A 22,737-nucleotide genomic window follows, 5' to 3' on the forward strand; every position below is an offset into this window, starting at 1 on the left:
TTTTTTATTTTTTCTAGATCTTGCTTGGTTTTAAAGTCTTTCCTTTCCTAAAGATCTGACAAGTATACTATTCTGTGTTGGCCTAATTTGCTTATAGTTTCCTTCTTTATATTCAGGTCATTCACTCATTCTGAGTTTATCTTGGTGTAGGGTGTGAGATCCTACCTAATCCAAACCTTATCTTTCCCATACTGTCTTCCAATTTTCCCAGTAGTTTTTATCAAATAGTGGGTTTTGGTTCTTTGGGCTTATCATAGTATACTTTGAGATCTGTACCTGCAAGTCCTCCTTCCTTTGCATTTTTTTTTCATGATTTCCCTGGATATCCTTGATCTTTTGTTCTTCCAAATGAACATTGTTATGGTTTTTTCTAATTCAGTAAAAAGTTTTTTGGTAGTTCAATAGGTATGGCACTAAATAAGTAAATTAATTTGGGCAGGATTATAATTTTTATTGTTAGCTCGTTCGACCCATGAGCAATCAATGTTTTTCCAATTATTTAGATCTAGTTTTAATTGTGTGGTGAGTGTTTTATAGTTGTGTTCATATAGTTCCTGTGTTTGTCTTGGCAGATAGATTCCTAAGTATTTTATATTGTCTAGAGTGATTTTAAATGGAATTTCTCTTTCTAATTCTTGCTGCTGAAATGGGTTGGAGATATATAGATATGCTGATGACTTATGAGGGTTTATTTTGTATCCTGCAACTTTGATAAAGTTGTTGATTATTTCAACTAGCTTTTTAGTGAATTCTCTAGGATTCTTTATAGACCATCATATCATCCACAAAGAGTGATAGCTTGGTCTCCTAACTGCCAATTTTAATACCTTCAATTTCGTTTTCTTCTCTAATTGCTATTGCTAGTGTTTCTAGTACAATGTTAAATAATAGAAGTGATAATGGGCATCCTTGTTTCACTCTTGATCTTAATGGGAAGGCTTCTAGTTTATCCCCATTGCAGATGATGTTTGCTGATGGTTTTAGATATATACTGTTTATTATTTTTAGGAAAGGCCCTTCTATTCCTATACTTTCTAGTGTTTTCAATAGGAATGGGTGTTGTATTTTATCAAAGGCTTTTTCTGCATCTATTGAGATAATCATGTAATTTTTGTTAGTTTGCTTGTTAATATGGTCAATTATGTGAATGATTTTCCTAATATTGAACCATCCTTGCATTCCTGGTATGAATACTACCTGGTCATAGTGAAAAACCCTTGTAACGACTTGCTGGAGTCTTTTCACTAGTATCTTATTTAAGATTTTTACATCTGTATTCATTAAGGAGATTGGTCTATAATTTTCTTTCTCTGTTTTTGACCTGCCTAGCTTTGGGATCAGTACCATATTTGTGTCATAAAACCAATTTGGTAGAACTATTCTTAGCTTATTCTGTCAAATAGTTTGTATAATATTAGGATTAGTTATTCTTTGAATGTTTGATAGAATTCATTTGTGAATCCATCTGGACCTGGGGAGTTTTTCATAGGGAGTTCTTTGATGGCTTGTTCAATTTCTTTTTCTGATATGGGGTTGGTTAGGTAATCTATTTGTTCCTCTGTTAGTCTAGGCAATTTATATTTTTGTAAGTATTCATCCATATTCCCTAGATTGCCATATTTATTGCCATAAATTAGGTATAATAGTTTTTAATGATGGCCTTAATTTCCTCTTCATTAGAGGTGAGGTCTCCCTTTTCATCTTGGATACTGTCAATTTGGTTTTATTCTTTCCTTTTTTTAATTAGACTAACCAGTACTTTGTCTATTTTATTTGTTTTTTCAAAATACCAGCTTCTAGTCTTATTTATTAAATCAATAGTTCTTTGACTTTCAATTTTATTAATTTCTCCTTTGATTTTTAGGATCTCTAATTTAGCCTTCATCTGAAATTTTTACTTTGTTCACGTTCTAGTTTTTTAATTTGCATTCCCAATTCATTGACCTCTGTCTTCCCTAATTTGTTAATATATGAACTCAAGGATATAAATTTCCCCCTGACTACTTCTTTGGCTGCATCCCATAGGTTTTGAAAACATGTCTCATCATTATCATTCTCTTCAATGAAATTATTAATTGTTTCTATGATTTGTTCTTTAACAAACCAGTTTTGGAGAATCATATTGTTTAATTTCCAATTAATTTTTGATTTACCTCTCCATGTACCCTTACTAATTATTATTTTCATTGCATTGTGATCTGAGAAGTTGCATTTATTATTTCTGCTGTTTTGCACTTGTTTGCAATGTTTTTATGCCCTAATACGTGGTCAATCTTTGTGAATGTACCACGTGCTGCTGAAAAGAAGGTGTATTTCTTTTTGTCCCTATTTATTTTTCTCCATATATCTACTAACTCTAATTTTTCTCTTACTTCTTTCTTATTTATTTTTTGGTTTGATTTATCTAGTTCTCATAGAGGAAGTTTCAGGTCTCCCACTAGTATAGTTTTTCTATCTATTTCATCATTGAGCTCTATTAATTTCTCCTTTAGAAATTTGGATGCTATGCCATTTGGTGCATACACGTTGAGTACTGATATTTCTTTATTGTCTATACTGCCTTGTACCAGGATGGAATTACCTTCCCTATCTCTTTTAACTAGATTTATTTTTACTTTGGCTTTCTCAGATATCATGATTATGACTCCTGCCTTCTTTTTCTCAGTTTATGCCCAATAGATTTGGCTCCATCCTCTTACTTTCACCCCATGTGTATCTACTTTCTTCATGTGTGTTTCTTGTAGACAGCATATGGTAGGGTTTTGGATTCTAATCCACTCTGCAATTTGCTTGTGTTTTATGGGTGAGTTCATTCCATTAACATTCAGTTATGATTACCAGCTATGTATTTCCCAGCATTTTGATTTCTACTCCTAGTCCTGCCTTTTCTTCTTTCACCATTTCCTTCTATACCAATGCTTGTTTTTAATCAGTACCCCTAGTTCCCACACTTATTTTACTTCCCTTTCTACCCCACTCCTTTCTTATTCCCCTCTTATTTGCCTTGCAGTCTTTCTAAAACTACCCCCTACCCTCTCCCTCTCTTGTATGGCTTCCCTCCCCACCAGTCCGTTTGTTACCCTTCTCCTCCCCTATAGGGCACAAATCTATTCTCTGCTCCAATGGATTGGATTGTTCTTCCCTCTTTGGGTCAATTTCAATGCACCTAAGAGTTGAGTATTTCCTATCTCCAACCTCTTTACCCTTCCAGTGTATTGATGTTCTCCCCCCTCCCACCATGATCTTCTTTGTGAAATATAAATTTACCCCTTATATTTCCTTTCCCATTTCTTTTAGTATTAACCTCTTTTTTTAGCTCTAGTTGTATACACACACACACACATATATGTATTAATGCATACATATATCTATATACCCACTTATGATTTGTCATTTCATCCTCTACAGTTTGTCACTGTTCCCTTTAAGTGTAATTCTCTAGCTGCCCAGATGGTAGTAACAATTTTTAAGAGTTACCAGTGACCTCTTTTCTTATAGGGATACATATCATTTTAACTTATTGAGTCTCTTTAAAAAAAAAGTTTTTTTTGTTGTTTTTCTTTTTTCCCTCTTTTTTAATTACCTTTTGATGATTCTCTGAGTTCTGTGCTTGGGCATCAAATTTTCTGTTCAGGTCTGGTCTTTTCTTTAAAAATGCTTGGAATTCTTCTATTTTGTTGAATGACCATACTTTCTCCTGTAAGAATATAGTTAGTTTTGCTGGTTGATTTTTGATTGTAGACCTAGTTCCCTTGCTTTCCAGAATATCATATTCTATGCCTTTCGGTTCTTCAGTGTAGATGCAGTCAGATCCTGTATTATCCTCAATGTGATTCCATGGTATCTGAATGATTTCTTCTTGGCAGCTTGTAATATTTTTTCTTTGGTCTGATAGTTCTTGAATTTGGCTATAACATTCTTGGGTGTTGTCAGTTGGGGATTAAGTACAGGAGGTGATCTATGGATTCTTTCAATCTCCACTTTTCCCTCTTGTTCTAGAATATTGGGGCAGTTTTCTTGGATAATTTCCTATTGTATTATGTCCAGGCTTTTTCTTTTGTCATGGTCTTCTGGCAGACCAATGATTCTTAAATTGTCTCTCCTCGAATGATTTTCTAAATCTAATCTTTTGTGAATGAAATGCTTCATATTTTCCTCAACTTTTTCATTCTTTTGGTTTTGTTTTATAGTGTCCTGCTGCCTTGTGAGATCACTCAATTCTAGTTGTTGTATTCTGGTTCTTAAAGACTGTATTTCATCCCTGGCTTTTTGGTCATGCTTTTCTTTCTGGTCAGATTTTCTTTGGAGGTCATCTTTCATTCTCTTTACCTCATCTCTCATCTCCTTTGCCTCATCTTTCATTTCCTTTGCCTCATTTTCAAGCTGGTTGATTTTGGCCTTCAAGACACTATTTTCTGTTTCCAGATGACTTATCTTAGTTTTTAAGTTCTTTTCCTAATTGTTTTCAGCCTCTCTTGTGTTTTGAATTGCATTTTGAGTTCTTCCAAAGCCTGTATCCTGTTCACTGGGATTTCTGATTTATAATGTTTGATGATCCCTCCTCCTCTGTTCTGTTTGCTCTTTGTTTGTTGCCTATATAGAAGCTGTCAATTATAATTTTTTTCTTTTTCTGTTGTTTGCTCATATTTACTCCTTCTTTACTCCCCGTATTTGTCTGTGCTCTTGCTCCTCTCATTTTTTTTTTTGATTTTGGGGTTTTCTGACAGTCTTCCCTCTTGGAGCTTTGTCAGAAGATCTCTCCATGCAGTCTGTGGGGGAGGGGTGTTGGAGTTTGAGCTTCCCTGTCTTCTGAAGGCTTTTGATTGGATTAAAGTCCAGCAGTTTGTGAGGGAGGGGTGTTGGAGCTTGGGCTTCCCTGACCTCTGAAGACTTTTGATGGGATTAAGTTCAACTGGGTTGGGCTGGATGTGCTCTGAGGCCAAAACCTCCTGGAAGGCTGGAGCAATATGGAAGGTCTCCGCCGCTGTGACCAGGCTGCCCTCTCCAGCTCCTTCTCTAGCTCCTTCCCCACCACTTGTGTTTGATGCTCTGTGCTTGGCACAGCCCTGTCCACAAGATACACCCTCCAGACCAGTGCCTTTGCCTGCCCAGAGGTTCCTTCCGCCTCTGGAGGCTTAGCGTCTTGGGGGGGGGGGGGGGTCCCAGGACCTTCCTTCTGCCTTCCCCTTAAAGCCGAGTGTTCTCGAATTCCAGCTTTTGGGGGGCATACCTTTTGAATTGAGTCCAGCAGGAGGGCTCCTTGACTCTGTCTTATTGTTAGGTTTGATTTTCAGTCCCCAGGAGCATTTAGTTTGTAATTGTTACGGAAGGGTATTTAGAGGTCTGAACTTTTGCTGCTTCTACGCCACCATCTTGACTCCACCTCCTCAGAATCTCTAATTCTTGCTATGTATACTATTTCTAACTGCCCTAATAATGACAAAATTCTTTGGAGTTATAAGAATCATTTCCCCATGTAGTGAGGTACATAGTTTAATCTTATTGAATGTCTTTTGATTTCTCTTTTCTGTTTCCCTTTTTTATAATTCTCTTGAGTCTTGAATTTCAGAATCAAATATTCTGTCCAGCTCTGGTCTTTTCAGGAATGTTTGAAAGTCCTATATTTCACTGGATACCCATCCCCTCTCCCCCAAAGGATTATATCGGTAATTCTAAAGTTATTTAAATTCAAATCTATATTATTATTAAGAGAGGTAGTATACCTTTTAAAAAGTTCTTTTCAATGCATTTTTGCTTATCTTTTTTTTCCACTTGGCTAATTTTGCTTTTAAAGATGTTCTTTTCAGTGGTTTTTTTTTTTGCCTCTTTTACCAATTGGCCTATTCTGCTTTTCAAGTTATTAATTTCTTCAGTAATTTTTTGTGCTTCCTTTTCCAAGCTGTTGACTCTTTTTTTCATGATTTTCCTGTATTATAGTGAACAAAATGGTTGAGCTCTCATTTCTTTTCCCAATTCTTCTTCTACCTCTTTTATTTGCTTCTTAAAGTCCCTTTTGAACTGCTCTGTTAATTTTTTTGGACTTGAGAGTAATTCCAATTTTCTTGGAGGTTTTGGATGCAGTAGTATTGGTTTTATTGTTGTCTTCTGAGTTTGTGTTTGGTCTTCTCTATCACCAAAATAACCCTGAGTTTCTTTTTCTGTTGTTTGCTCAATTTTCTGCCTTTTTCTTTTAATTAAAAAAAAAAACTGTTAAAGTTGGCCTCTGTACCTGTGGTGAAGGGAGCACTTTTTAAGCTGTGAGTTCAATATAGTTGCCTTCAGAGGTAGCTCTGGGGAAGTTCTTTCAAGGTGGTATGATGTAAGGAGAGGTATGTTTAATACTCTCCTGGCCTGCGCTCTGGTCTGTGAGTAACCCCAAGCACTCTTTTTCCCCTTGGAACTGTGGCCAGTTTCCCCTGTTTCCCTACAGCCACAAGATTTGGTGCTTGCTAATAGTCCTTCTCACCCTGAGATCATGCCCCCTGGACTGTGAACTGGTTCTGTGTATGGGCAATGCAACAAGAGTCTTGCATCCAGAGCTAGCAAAAGGACACTTGTAATCTCTTTCTAAGCAACTGTCCTCTATACCATATGTGGCTGAAAGCTCCAGAAGCCTTTGCTGCTGCTTCAGCTGCACTCAGAGCCTATTGCTGTTGAGGGGCCTGCCCTGGCATGCTGTGCTCCACCACTATCCCAGTGCACTAGATCCATCATGCAGGCCTTCTAAGTTGTTTTGCACTGGAAAATTACTTCACCTTGTCTTTTTGAGGGTTATGGTGCTCTAGAATTTGTTCTAAGGCATTATATCAGTTTTTTTGGAGGGCAATTTGGTAGAGATCAGATGAAGATCTATACCAACTCTACCACCTTGGCTTTACCCTCCCAAAATATTTTTTAAAAATAAGTTCATGGAACACATTAAGAACACCGATCTTCCTTCATGTTAGTGTCTTCCAAGATTATCTCCAATTCATCCTGTCTATATATTGTTCATAGTTATTTTCATGTTATCACCTCATTACACTCTATACTCCTTGAAAGCAGGGAGTGTTTTTAGCTTTCCTTGTAATCCTGGTGCTTAGTACAGTGTCTGGCACATAATAGGCATCTAACAAATGTTTATTGATTTGACTTTTACATCGTTAGCTATAGGGACACATTAACATCTGCAATTTCACATTGTTGGCATGTTCAATAGAATAAAAACTATTTTATTATAGATCTCTTTCATGTTGTGAGGCATGAAAACATTCCTTGTCTTCATTATACATTTTGAAACCTAATCATGTTTTATGTTATTCTAAATGACAAATAAGTAATTTATTAGTGAAAAATGTTCACTATCAACAAAAAAATTGAACTATAAAAATTAACTAGAAAATGTTTAGCCACGAAAAGTTGTAAATTTGCTTGAAGACATTCCAACATAAAACTTATATACAGATATATCTATTATACTGAAAAACTTAGGTGTTTTGACTTGACTTTTACCATCAAAATAGTTTTCACTAATATTCCAAGATAGGTTTGCAAAAAAGATTTGTTAAATTTTGCATATTACTTTCATCAGTCTCCAGAGGAGTATACAGTTTTCTTTCAGAAAATTTCTAAGTTAGAACTGTATTATTATTTGTAATTGCAATTTCTCAAGACTCTAAGAGAAGAAAATATAGTTAGAAGATAAGGGAGAAAGATGAATAAAAGGAGGCACTGATAGTGAATAAAAAAGCAAAAGGGAAGAAATAACTACTACTTTCATTTTTGTATCCCTGTACAGTAATGTAATACTGGAAGTTGTAGTTATGCCACCTTTGATCCCCTGAGTATCAGTATCAAAGAATGTAAACTCTATTAGCCAAGGATTTTGTTTTTTCTTAGGTTATAGCTTTAGATCTGAGAAACTGTCCAGGGCATCCTCCTCTTTTTATAACCAATGACATAAAGCCCAGAAAAGTCAAGTGAGTTGCTTAAGAACCCACAAGGAAGCATGCACCAGACAAGTCCACCTTTGAGGACAGACAACAAAGCACCTAATATAAACTAGGAAGCGACCTTCTCCCATTCTATAGCCCCTGACTAAACTTGAAATAGGAGGTGGGTAGTCAGGCAAGTAAGGACCATTAAACTAGCCAAATGAGCCAAACCACCCATCCTGCCATTCTCATTCCCATTACAGAACTAGTGTCTCAGATGGAAACTTGCTATAAGGTTATGAATTTACAAATGGGAAGATGTTTCAGTTATTTTTTCTGATGTCTGGAGTCATTCTTATCTAGCTCAAGACTAAAGCATATTTGGAAGGGCTGAAGGCTCTGCTGCTTCCAATGAAAGAAAAAATTTTAATCTCTATTTTTTGAAAATTTTTTGAAGAAAATGAAATAAAATCTAACAAACATAAAGCTATTGATTTATCCCACAAATGCAGAAATTGGGCTTTTCAAATAACAAAACATTAGTCTAGACAATGAGTCTAAGTATCATCACAAAAATGTATAAAGCTTTATTGCCATTTAATTTAGTAAATATTTTTACTGGTATTAAAAAAAAACTTCACATTTTTGAAATCATTATTGCATAAATATGGTCCCCATATTTGTATTTTCCCACAAGTATAACTCCCCTGAATTTCTCACACTTCCAGTTTAGCAAGAATTTCAGGAACTGATTATATCAGCAGATTCCAACTAGATAACCTATAGCTTAGTGTATTTTAAGCTATGTCTAGTAAGAATCCTTTTATTCTCTATATTTCATTACACTGAATTCAAAGAGTAAAAAGCTATTCTTGATATATTAGTCTTTATTATTATCCATCTTCTTATGGAAACAGAAATTGGCAAATTTGAGTATTTCCTCATCTCCAAAATGGTAATAATAATAGCAAATAATAGCACCTACCTCTCATGGTTGTTGTGAATATGAAATGAGATAATGTTTGTAAAGTTTTTGCAAACCTTAATTAGTCATGGCTAGTTATCATTAAATCATTTTTGAAATATTTTATTTTCTTACCTAATAAACTTTTTCAGAGTTCTGAATTATTCCACTGAAGAAATCAGAAATTAACCTTAAATATTTGTCACTAAATAGAAAAATGCACAACAGTTTATGGATATAACACATAAATATTAAATTTCATCAAGTGCAAATTCAGATAATAGTTGATTTTTTATTTGTAAATGTAAATACTTTTTACTTTAAATGCTTAAATTCTGTTATATAATTTTAAAAAATAATTTAACATTCTTGTTTTGCTTGGGCAAAAGACTGCTAACAGGAGAAATTGTAGAGAGAAAAAAAAAGAACTATCCTAAAATTAACTTCAACAATCTAGAGATTTAGGAAGGTTTTCACAAACTAGCCCACTAAGTGCTTAAAGCATTGGGCTTTTTATTTGGGCATGCTCTAACTCACACAAGAGAAAGCTTAATGTACAGGAGACATTCAGAGGCAGGGGCAACAAGCACAGAGGTTCAAGGCAGAAGAAACCAAAAATCAAAGTTGCTGGATCTCAGTAATGGTTATTCAAGAGATTGCTCACAGGCTCAGCATATCTAAGTTGCTCCAACCTTTTATCATTCTTCCTAGAAAATGAGTAGGACACCTGGGTCCTTTATTACTTCCTCTCCACAGTGCTCATGACTATTTATGGAAATGGAAAAATCACTCCTAGCTCTCTCCTTATAAACAGGATAATTAACTAGGAGCCAGGACTTATCTCTGACTTCATAAGAAGGGAACAGTTTCTAACAGGTAAATACAAATAGTTTAGAAGAGTGATTACAGATATGAGTGTGGCTTTTTTTACACAGGGGCAAAGAGGTCAGAAAAGTGGGTAGGGAAAAGGTATATTCAGGGGGCTTGACAGCTTTGTAACTTTCTGTGATCAGATAATTTAGGGCTATCTCCAGCATCAAGGATAGACCCTTGTGCAACAATCATTTCAAAAAGTCAAGAAGAGGGTGAGGAGTCAGCAAAGAAAACAAGGAAAAGAGATTAGAGACAAGAGGAGAACTAGTAGATAGTTATGAAACTGAAGTTGAGGGAAGTGTATCCAGTGATAAAGAGCTATCAATAATATTAAAAGCTGCAGAGAGATCAAGGAAAACAAGAAGTGAAAAAAAGACAGTGGATTTGTCCTTCTGGAATGTCATGAGTGAGAAAATAGCCCAACAGAAGGACCCGGGAAATCATGAGTCTTAGGTTCAGAGTAACAAGAGGTTGAAGAATGAGAGAAGAGTAAGGAAGTAGAGGAATCAGGAATAGGTAATTTAGAAATGTTTTATTTTTTTTTAAACCATGATTAGACATCCAAGAAAATGAAGAAATTGTACATGTTTAGTCTAGAGAAGAAAGGTATCATGTAGAGGGTATGACAGCAGTCTTCAATGACTAGAATGGCTATCATTGGTATTAGACTTGTTCTATTTGACACTAGAGGAAAGAAAGTAGAAGCTATGGGTAGAAGATGCAAAGAAGTAAATTGAGTTTTGATATATGGAAGCAAAAGGGAATGACTTGAAAAGTGGTAGTTTCCTCTGCCTTGGAGGGGCTGAGGAAGAGTCTGGAAAACCATTTGTCCCACCCTTTATAATAGTGATAGCTTTGGGGACAAGTTGGCTCTTAAGATCCCTTCCAACTCGAATTCTGTGAACTTTGGTATTGATTAAAAATTAAAAGCATAAAATAGGGTAGTGTAAAAAATAGACTTTAAGAACTTCTCAAAAATTTTTTTTAGCCTAGAGAATTTTTTTAAAAGCCACTATTCTCCAAGATACTCTTTAGAAAACCATCTTGATCGGTTCCTGTTTCTGCTCCTGGCCTCTCACCTGGTGTCCAAGCTGCGCTCCAGCTCCCGGCCTGACCCACCCCGGCGGTTTGTCTCTCACCCATCTGGCCTCCAAACCAGACGGCTCATCACCCCAGCCCCAGACCCATGAGCATGACCCCAGCCGGCTCATCACCCAGCTCCTTGGAGCAGATTGCTGAGGACTCATTGCGACCAGCTGGTAACAGTATTGGCCACGTGGGCGGAGGGGAGAGACAAGAGGGAAAGGAGAATGGGTAATTTTCCCTTAGGCTAAGCCTCCACATGGATGGGGGTATTGGCCACAGGGGGATCAGAGCAGGGGAGAGAGAAAAGGGAGAGGAGAAGAAACAGATTTTTCAAACAGAAACTTAAAAAGCAATGGGCTGTTTAAAAGGATTTTTGACTGTTCTGGTAATTTCATTGATTTCACCTGCGTGCCAGAAGAAACATTCAGCCCAAAGATTCAACTTTGAATTTGCAAATGGGTGGCTCAGGGAACTGAGAGCATGGTCCTGGGTTAAAATCTGGCCTCAGATACTCCCCAGCTGTGGGACTCCGAGCAGATCGAAGGCCTTTACTACTCTACCTTCCGACAATAGACATTTAAATGGATAATTAAAAACAAACAAACAAACAAAAAAAACCCACCCAAGGAACTTTAAAGACTAAAGGCTATATTCTAAGGCATTTCAGACTCCAATGGTTTATAAAAATCTCTGTATTCTATTGCATTTTTTGTTATGGTTTAACTTTGTGATTTTAAGTTCATATATTACTGGATTCAATATTATTCTGCTTGAACTGAAGGTTGATTGAATTTATTTTGAATGTACTGAGTTTTAAAAATTCTGTTGTTTTTCCCCTGCAATTGTATTGAACAAATATTATTGTGAATAAGCCCATATATGAAAAAACAGCTTTTTTCTATTTTGCTGAGGATAGATGGACTTCAGAACTGGTTATAATTGTATTAACAACCTTTGGAATTTTAATGTGCTAAATACCTCAAATGATTTGATTTTAAGGGTTTTTTTAATATGATTTTTGGAATTTTTTTAACAATCTGGTTATTTTTGCCTGCCCCTACCACGAGGTAAGGCCCATTAGCTGAAGTGAAATACATTTTATAAACCCCAACCTTCCCACATGTGAATGGAAGTTGGGCAGTTAATTTCAGGGCATTTGTACCCTTAAAAAGCCTCCAAAGGGAGCACCCCTTTATTTATACTCTTCAGCTCACTACTTTACTTGCACCAGAATGATATATAGATTTCTTGATTATGTTCTTAACCCTAGATGAGTTTTACTTTGTTTAAAAAAATATATATGTTTATTACCAAGGTTGAAAGATTGCTATGTTTGTAAAAATTGTGACAAATGTCCATCAATTCATAGGTTTTAAAAATGTCATACAGCAACTTATGTGAAATATGAAAGTGTGTTTGTTTGCTATTGTAATTAATTGGGCTATTGAGAATTTTGGGGATTTTGATATCTACATATTTGTACTACTGTATTTTTAAAGATGAAAAAATTGTTAACCTTGTTCAATTCATTTGCCTTCTACTCACAGTGATCATGGCCAGATACAAAGAGGAAATGGATCTCATTTTTTGGTGAGAAAGCCTTGTATTTTATATTTTCTTAACTGACACAGAGTGTCAATGATTATAAGCTATATTTTTGAATTTTTTAAAGCTCTTTTATTATTATATTTTTCTTGCATTGCAATATACTTTTTCAGTTTTTTTAAATTTTTTTCTCTCCTTTTTATATTTGAAGCACATGTCACCAGCATTAAGATTTTCTTTAACCTTTTGATTTTTCAGTACTACAAGTGTATGATACATTTGTCAGAGCATGCCCAAAAGGCTTGTGACTATAAAAATGATGCCACTAATTAGTTAAATAAATTATGGGACTTTGCTTAATGATTCTGTCTGATTCCAGGAGAAGATATACACACAAGAGCCATTGCACAGAGCCAAAGAAAGGCCAATCTAGGATGGTTTGATGCACTTCTAGGCCAATACAAAGATCTTGAACCTAGTGTGAAGACTCAAGGTTACTATGTTTAACATGTGTTAAGACATAGGCTTTCCTTGTATCCACACCCACCCTGAAGATACTCACAGACGAGTATCCCCAAAACCTTGGCTCCTACTTGGCTTCTATAATCTGGTCCCTTTCTTTTCTGCCTCTCATAGTGTGGTACCTTTCTGTAGTCCTGGCTACTGACTGGGTAAATGCATCATTACTTATATCATTTTGATTGGGCCCTGATTGAAGGACCTGTTATAGATTTATTTTTCTTCTACTTGGAATTTTTACACATAAGACTTTGATAGTCTATATTTTCATCCAGAAATTTTTCTTTTCTTTTGGATTTTCTGATGTCTTTTTAATATCTCTTGCCAATTGATTCATATACCTCATACCTCAGACATGCATCCCTAAGTGATTCTGTATCTTTCAGTCACCCACAACACGGGGGAATGTTAGAAAAAAATATCATTATTTAAATTGCAAAGTTTAAATTCCTTTTGAGAAGAATTTTAGGTAAAGAAGATGCTACCTCTCTGAATCCAGAACTGAACTGTTGGAGAAGCCACCATGAAGAAGCCTCCAGACCACAAGTTGCACAAAATTGAACTTGGGTGTGGTTGATTGAACATTTATTTGTATGTATACTTTTATGCCAAAGGGGACTGCCCCCTAACGGCTTTTTGTCAATGTGTTCAGCAATTATTGGTTTTATTCTTTTTTCTCTTATCCTCACACTATTGTAATCTTTTAAGTTTATTATGTTTTTATGATCCTTTTGGGGGAAAATTAATTTTTCCAAAAATGATCACACAGGGAATGTAAAAAATAGACTCGAATACAGGACTACAATCCCCAAGAGCCTTTGCTGCCTTGTAATCTCACCTGGGCCGAGATCGAGAAGGTATTTAAGCTGATTCAAAGGCTTTTGAGGGTCGCTCTCTTGGCTCTTTTTGGACTTCCATTTTGGAGCAGGAGCGTCTCTTGCGTGATGTGAGGTTATTTTGTCTAGGCCTCTGGCCTAGGCACATGTTTCTTACTTGTATATTCTTTAATCTTTAACCTTTAATAAACCTCTAAAAAATATAATACTTCTTGCAGAGAGAAACTAATTTCTACCTGCCTCAGATGCCTCAGTCTCCCTGTCTCCCCTAATTTTAACTGTTACAGTAGAAAAGAAGACTATTCTTTCAAAGTATATGTATTTTTGGGATTCAATACTTTGAAATAGTTCTGGGCTAAAATTTTTCTTTCCAAAATATGTAAAAAAGGCTTTGCCAAATAAATTGATAGTAAAATAAGAATATAATTTTAAAATCTCTTTTTAGAACAAACTATTTTAGGTACTTTAGAAATACTAGGTTACATAATACAATCAATTTTTAAATTACAGTTCATTTTTATCTGTTTAGTGAAACTAATCTCCTAAGGAACAGCTTCTCTTCATTCTACTCTAATTTTTACACATACAGTAGGACTTCATTTTATATGACCAATACATTTTAAGACCCTTGGAACAAGTTGAAAATCACACATAATGGTGAACCGCATTATTTAATAACTATTACTTATATGAACATTCACAGGCACTTATGATTTTTCTTAGGCTTATCAGAGTTCCAGCATCACTACTCTTATACTTGGGGCCATTATTAATAACCAAATAGCATTAATGACTACTGCTCTGATACAGATACAACTTATTAATAGTGAAAATTCCTGACAAAGATTGATGTGGGAGCTAATGTTTGGCACAAAACAATGTAATGACTTACATTACTGCTTCTCAGAGCTGGAATAAGTGTGATTGGGCAAACTGTTGTGAGACTTTATGCCACTTAGGAAAATGGCACTGCTTTAGTGTGTAATTAAAAATTTTTATTTTATATATTTTTCTGCCTTTATTTTTTTCTGATTGTTAATTGCATATACCTGAATTTGTGTCTCTTGAGTTACCATTAAAACAGGGTCTTTAGTTGAATTATTTTTTCAAAGATTTTTTAATTTGGACTCCTCTTGAATTCAGATCAGTCTTCCTCATAACCATGAAGAATCGGTAATGTCATATTAAAAGTCAGGTTAGCAGAGTGTCCAGATCCAAGGCCTTGGAGTTAAGATAACCCAGACTCAAGACCCACCTTTTTCATATAATAGCTTTTATACTGGGTATGTCCCTAAACTTCTCAGGTACCTCTTTTATACTACAAGTGGCAGAGTAGCTATTGACCTGCATTGGTAGAGGGAGTTTCCTCACTGGGAATTCTATACACCAATGAAATCACAGGTCCAGTGAAAAACCAAAACAAATGCTTTATGGTAATGATGAAATTTTAAAAAATTTAAACATATATATTCTCTTTCCCAGAACTAATTTTTTATTCAAAAAAATTTTGGATTCATTTTATTTTGCCAGAACAGCAATTCCCAAACATCCAAACTGTTCTCTCAACAAAGTACAGTACCAAAAATCAGTTAAACAAAGCCACCTAAAGTAATTGGGACTAAAAGACATATCACTTTTCATCAAGCTGAAAATCTAAAACCATTCCAGGAACTATTTGGTTTCTAGAATAATTCTTTTCTGATATGAAACTTCACATAAGAACATTTGTTTGGCAGTCAAGACAGAGCTGTCATATTTGTGTGATAAATCAATTTTAAAAAGCATTTGTAAATACCTATGTGATATGTGTCTGGGACACAAAGTAAGAAAACAGTTCTTCCTCTAAAGGATGCTACATTATTTTTAATACAGTCTATTATTTTTTTTGGTGATTTATAAATATTATTTTATTTGATTCCTCCCATTATAATGCTTTTTATTTTATTTATTTATTTATTTTTTAATTTTTAAACATTATTTTATTTGGTCGTTTTCATACATTATTCACTGGAAACAAAGATCATTTTCTTTTCCTCCCATCCCCCCCCTGCCTTTCCCTCTCCCATAGCCGACGCATGATTCCACTGGTTATCACATGTGTTCTTGACTCAAACCCATTTCCCTGTTGTTGGAATTTGCATTATAGTGTTCATTTAGAGTCTCTCCTCAGTCTTATCTCCTCCAACCCTGTAGTCAAGCAGTTGCTTTTCATCGGTGTTTTTACTCCCACAGTTTATCCTCTGCTTGTGGGTAGTATTTTTTAGATCCCTGCAGATTGTTCAGGGACATTGTATTGACACTAATGGAGAAGTCCATCACCTTCGATTGTACCACAATATATCAGTCTCTGTGTATAATGTTTTCCTGGTTCTGCTCCTCTCGCTCTGCATCACTTCCTAGAGGTTGTTCCAGTCTCTGTGGAATTCCTCCACTTTATTATTCCTTTTAGCACAATAGTATTCCATCACCAACATATACCACAATTTGTTCAGCCATTCTCCAATTGAAGGGCATCCCCTCATTTTCCAATTTTTGGCCACCACAAAGAGCGCAGCTATGAATATTTTTGTACAAGTCTTTTTGTCCATTATCTCTTTGGGGTACAGACCCAGCAGTGCTATGGCTGGATCAAAGGGCAGACATTCTTTTATCGCCCTTTGGGAATAGTTCCAAATTGCTCTCCAGAATGGTTGGATCAATTCACTACCGTCTATTATTTTTTTGATCTACTGGTGACAGCACCAAGGGGCCTCAGATTTTGTATCATATAATTCCACTGACTATAAATCTAATATGTAGTATATAAATATCAAAACATTTCCTAAACACATGCACTCACACAGATGTTATATATAAATACATATTCTACTTACCAGGTAAATTGGCTTCCATCAGGTACTTCATACATAACATATTTGGATGGAGAAAACAGTTCTCAGTTATATCTGGAAAACGAGGCAAGTCCAAAAATTTTCCAAGTTCAATAATTTTTTCATATATATCTTCATAGACGGGCCAAGACTAAAATAAAATGGAGGCATTCAGGGTAAAGACATAATTTCTAGAATTTTAGTTTTAAAATTTTTAGGCAATGTGACAAAAGATAAAAGGGTTGAATGGGAGACAAGCTGCCCAGCTCCCAAGTACCTCCTCTAACAAAACCCTAAAGTTTTACCAGTTTGCATAATTAACAAGAAATCAAATGATAAACTAGAGCAACACTTTCCACCTCAGAACTGAAGGGGGAGGCAGGGTGGGATAAGATCAGCTAGGAAAGGAAAGCTCTCAAGCAAAGTAAGCAAGAGGATAACCACAGAAAAGAAAATTTTAGCCTCTAAGACTCTGTGCCTAGAGGCAGGGTCTCTAGAGGCAAGAGTTTGCTGAGAGATCCTCAGGATGGCCAGAAAATCCCAGGGCAGGGACCTTAAGAAACCCCAGGGAATGGCAACACAGTGCTGACCTCTGAGGTCCTTAAACATTGTTCTAAGATACCAGAGATGGTCTCAAAGACCCAGTACCATGAATTTGAAAGGCCAATGGAGGAAGCATGTGATCCCAGAGAAAAAGAGGTCATTAAAAGATCATAAAGTACACAGGATAAGACCAACATGCCACTCAAAAATTACAGAAGGCGAAAGGAGATGGGGAACAAAGCTCTAATTCATGATCTAAAGCTAGAAAGATATGCAAATCACAGAATTAATTAAAAAAGCATCCCAGCAGAACCTTATAGAATGTTCTATACTATGTTCTAGGCAATCCGCTAAGTACTTTAAGTCCCAACTAAAATTTCACCTTCTACAGGAAGCCCTCCTTGGCCCTTCTTAATTCTAGTGTCTTCTCTTGGTTAATGATTTTCTGTTTTATCTTATATATAAAACTTGCTTTGTATATATTTATTTTCCTGTTGTCTTCCCTGATAGATTGTAAGCTCCTTGAGCGTAGGGACTGTGTTTTGCTTCTTTTTGTAATCCCAAGGCTTAGCATAGTGCTTGGCACATATTAGGTGCTTAACAAATGTTTATTGATTGAATAATTACAATTATCATCTCATTCCTCACAACCACCCTGGGAAGCAGGTGCCCTTATTATCTCCATTTTACAGATGAGGAAACTGAAGCAAACAGAGGATGCCTTGTTTAGATTTACATAGCTAGTAAATATTTTAGTCTGCATTTGAACTCAGGTCTTCCTAACTCCAGATCTAAAATTCTATCTAATGGCCCACTTAGCACACAAAGGAGGTTAAATTAGAAAAACTGAGGTCCTATAAATGTATTAGTTCTGTTTTCAGAATTTTAAAAGAGAAAAGGAAAGATAAAATAAAGAATATATTAATGTAGAAAGAAGGAAGAATGGGGAGGAACTTACAAGTCATCATAATTAGAGGACATGAGAATATACAAACATGGAGAAAGTAAGAGGTAGGTAGGATTCAAATAAATCTTACACTTAAAAGAAATGAACTGAACACATACACCGAGTTTTATTGAGAAATATATCAAACTCAACAGGGTTACATAAGTTGAGAGAGAGAGTTTAAGAGAAGTACTGCAAGAGGGTGGGGAGAAGAATTAGAACTAGGTGGGGGAGGGGATACAGTGCATAAATGGCCTTTTAAGACAATTTGAGGGATAAACAAGTTGTGGTATATGAATTGATACAATCTTGTTGTATCTTAAGAAAAAAATTAAAAAGATAATTTCAGAGAACAATCATGGTTAGTATAAATTGACTCAGTGAAGTGCGAAGAATCAGGAGAACAACTGATACAAAAACAATGTAGGGAAAAACAACTTTGAAGCATTTAAGAACTTATCACAGGAATGAATAACAGTGTCTCAGATCTCCAGAGGACTATGACAAAGCATACTACCCACCTCCTAACAGAGAAGGGATGGGCACAAGATAAACAGGCATATTTTTGGTCTTGGCCTCTATGTGGATATGCTATATTTGACTGTGCTAATTTGTTTCAAGTCATTTTTTCCTTCTTTTTCCTTTCCTGGTTAATGTAGAGGAGGTCAGAAAGTAGAAGAGGCTAGCAATAGTGCAGAAAAAAAAGTGGACCATTGTAAAAGTTTTTTTAAAAAGATATAACATAAGAGAACTGACAAGCAATTGAGTTAAGTCAGATGTAGAATTTATCATATGCTTTTCAAAAAATAACTAGCTATGTGAAATGGACATTCATGGTTTCACACTGAATCTTTTTTGTGTTTTGCTGTGCATATGAAAATGCTTTTTCAATTGGTAATATCTTAATTGTCAAATCATTCTCAATGACTTTTCCATGGCTTTTGAAATTGTGGATCACTCTTTCCTTAATACTTTTTTCTATCTACATTTTGGGGCCACCACTCTCTCCTGATTCTACTACCTATCTCCTATCAACAAACCACCAAGTCGCCAACCAATCTATCTAGCCATTCCTTCTCAGTCTCCTTTGCTGGATCCTCCAGATCACTCTAATCATAGGTGTCTCTCAGAGTTCTGTACTGTACCCTTTCCTCCCTCTGTACACTTTCTGATCTCATCAGCTCTCATTGATTTAATTACTCTCTGCTGCTGATTCTCAGATCTTCCTATCCTTCCCTAACCTCTCAATTGACCTCCAATCTTTCATCTACACCTGCCTTTCAAACACTGTGGTCCAAAAGACATCTTAAGCTCATTATCTTTTCCCCTGAGTTCCACCCCTCCTTCCTACCTTTGCTGTTATCAGAGGGTAACATCATCCTCCTAGTCCCTCAGGCTCACAACCTAGATTCTTCACTATCTCTTACCCCACACCCAAGCCGAAGCTGTTGCCAAGGTCTCTGTTTTTTTAGCCAAGAAGCAGATTTCATATACTTGCTTTAGATGAACATGTGCAACATTTATTAACCTTGGTGAAAGGCTAAGGATGCCTTCCAGCCATTATATGCAGTCTGATCAACACCATTAATGGATCACCTTTAAGTTACAATGCGCCTACAGTATGGCCAAGGGCATACCAGTAGTGTCGTTAATATGCAGAGCCCCTCAAGATGGAGTGCTAACTTGGTAGTCTCTCGGTGACCAAGAATGATTATTGTCTTTGTGCAGTTTCATCTACCGTGTACCCTCATGTGGCTTTGAAGTCCAAAGGCTGAGGCGTAAAGTTTGTGGCACATGGGGCGGTGCTAAACAGTACTAGAAACAGAGTGACTTGGGCTACTCTCTGGGGCACAACAGTAATTCACAGAAGGAAACTCTAGTTATGGAACAATTTGATAATGGAGCTGAGACTTCATTTCTATGGGTATGAGTGTACATGTATGCACACATGAGTGCATGTATAAGCGCATGTAAGTGGGTGGTGTCCTCTAATATGTCCTTGAAATTCTTCCTGGAATATTACAGCTCCCAAGGTGGAAAAAGGTTTCTTCTGTCCCCAACACCCATGAAAGACTCTTATTAAACCATCTCATATTGATCAGTAATGATAAACTGGGACAGACAGCTGGTCAATAGCATACCAATCAACTGGGAAAATGCAATTCCAAAAGCCACTCCAGCTATGATTCCCATATATGTCTCCATAAAACTGGTTACCAGATCATAACAAATCTTTTGCCAAGGCCTATTGATTTCACCTTTGCAACATTTCTAATATACCCATTCTCTTCCTTGACTTGGCCACTGCTCTAGTGCAGACTCTCATCACCTCACACCTCAATTATTGCAGCTTGTGGTGGGTTGGTCTGCCTTAAATCTCTCCTTAATATAACCAGCATTCTCCATTCAGCTACCAAAGTAATATTACTAAAGTGCAGGTCTGATCTTGTTACCTTCCTGCTCCAATATATTCCAATGGCTCCCAATTGCTTCCAGGATCAAATGCAATTTTTTTTGGCATTCAAAGCCATTCAAAACCTAGTCCCCTCCTATCTTTTCAGTATTTTTAATCCTTTCCACTCTGTTCTCTTCAATCCAATGATAGTGGCCTCTTGGCTGTTGCAGAAATAAGATAATTCATCCCTCTGATCTGGGAATTATCTCTGGGGGTCCCTTATGCCTAGAATGCTCCCCTCCTCTCATCTCTGCCAATTATTTCTTACCCTGGTTTCAAATCTCTCACTTTCTATAGGAAGCCTTTCCCAACTCCTCAATTTTTCTTTTTTAAAACCCTTAAACTTCTGTCTTGTATTGGTTCCAAGGCAGAAAAGTGGTAAAGGCTAGGCAATGGAGGTTAAGTGACTGGCCAAGGGTCACACAGCTGGGAAGTGTCTGAGACCAGATTTGAACCTAGGTCCTCCCATCTCTAGGCCTGGCTCTCAATCCACTGAGCTACTCGGTTGCCCCCTCCCCCCAACACCTCAATTCTAAAACATTCTCTCTCTTATTTATTTCCTACTTATTCCACATATAGCTTGTTTTTATATGTTTATATTTGCTTGTTGTCTGATAATTAGACTGTGAGCTCCTTGAAGGCAAGGGCTATCTTTTGATTCTTTTTGTATTCTAGGTGCTTGGCACAATGTCTGGTACATAGCACACTTAAAGTTTAAAGAATACTGTTTAAATTTTTTTTTAAAAGTTGTAAATAGTTCTCTAGAGAACTGCAAACTACAAACAGCCACAAAAGACTGTCTTTTGCCTCCTTTTGCCTCCACATTGCTTAACACAGTGCCTGGTACATAGTGGACACTTAATAAATTTTGACTGATTGATTGTAAAATCAAAATGATTGAAGTGTTCCCTCATATTCTACAAGTTGGCAAAGACGTTAAATGAAAGAATTCATGCTATGAAGGCTGTGGAAAGACAAGTATACTGGTACACTATAGTTGAAACTGTCATTCTGGAAAGCAATTTGGAATTATGTTAAGAAAGTGACTAAAGTATCCATTCTTTTTGCCCCAGAGATCCTACTACTAATATTTATCATAAATAAATGATTCAGTGAAAGGTCTCAAATATACCATAATATTTATAACAGTACTTTTTTGAAATTGCAATGAACAAAGTAGATGCTCGGCAATTAGGGAATAGCCAAACAAGTTGTAAAACATGAATGCAATGGAATATTTTTGTACTATATGAAATAATATGAAACACTTTAAAACTATTATCTCATTTAATCCTCAAGACAATCCTGAAAGGTAGGGGTTATTATTCTCAACTCACAGTTGAGGAAACTGAAGCAAACAGTGGTGAAGTGACTTACCCAGTCACACAGCTGCTAAGTATCTAAGGGCAGATTTGAACTCCAGTCTTTCTGACTTCAAGGAGACTTGGAATGTATTCAAACTTGAACCTGTAATTCCTTCATTTGGGAGAGCTTAAGAAATAACTGAATGCTCTCTGGAGACATAGTCCTCCTTTAACTAATAGGGAACAGGTTTTACAAAGAGTCTTAAAAGTTTTTCCAAATCAAAATGAATCAGCATGGCAAAATGCCATGCAGTTGATTTGGCCGAACCAGCATTACATCTTTTCTTACTAGTCATTCAAAGAGTAGATCAGAATGTTGTTAATCAACATTAAAAAAACTGGAGGGCTGTTGCTTCTAACTGCATTCCTATTTATCCATTTTACTAAAAGCCCTATAATGAATAATGAAATGATTCATTTTTAAGGAGGATTATAGAAATACTGTCAAGGACTATAATACATTGGAGTTTATGAAATGTAAATTATCTAAACATAGCCTGAAAACTATAAAAATAAAAGAAATCATGGCTTACAGCATACTACTAATATTGCTACCAACAGTTCATTAAAAGAACAAATTTCCAGAGTAAAATTCACATTTAGATAAGTAACGACTGTTCTATGTGTTCCCAGTGTCAGTGTGGGATCTAGAAGCCCCCAAACTTGTAGCCTAGAAAGATTTAAGGACCCCCAGTTTATTTAGCTTAAAGGTGAAAGTCTCAGGTTTGACTTTGTCACATGAGAGTGTCCTCCCTGAGGGAAAGTCCTACTTCACTGGTCTCAGACTAACAACAGACTTTAAGGTAGTTTGGGTGGGAATAGC

General features: G+C 36.1%; 1 protein-coding gene across 1 annotated transcript in view; it reads right to left on the bottom strand.

Moving 5' to 3' along the window:
- Positions 1–22,737, bottom strand: part of TAF1B (TATA-box binding protein associated factor, RNA polymerase I subunit B) — a 99,593-nt gene that overhangs the window by 23,225 nt on the left and 53,631 nt on the right. Inside the window, exon 9 of the mRNA XM_001381106.4 lies at positions 16,610–16,757. Within this exon, the coding sequence (XP_001381143.1) occupies positions 16,610–16,757 (148 nt within the window). The remainder of the gene's footprint in view (positions 1–16,609; positions 16,758–22,737) is intronic.

Source organism: Monodelphis domestica, chromosome 1 (genome assembly GCF_027887165.1).
Source record: "Monodelphis domestica isolate mMonDom1 chromosome 1, mMonDom1.pri, whole genome shotgun sequence".
NCBI classification, from domain to species: domain Eukaryota; kingdom Metazoa; phylum Chordata; class Mammalia; order Didelphimorphia; family Didelphidae; genus Monodelphis; species Monodelphis domestica.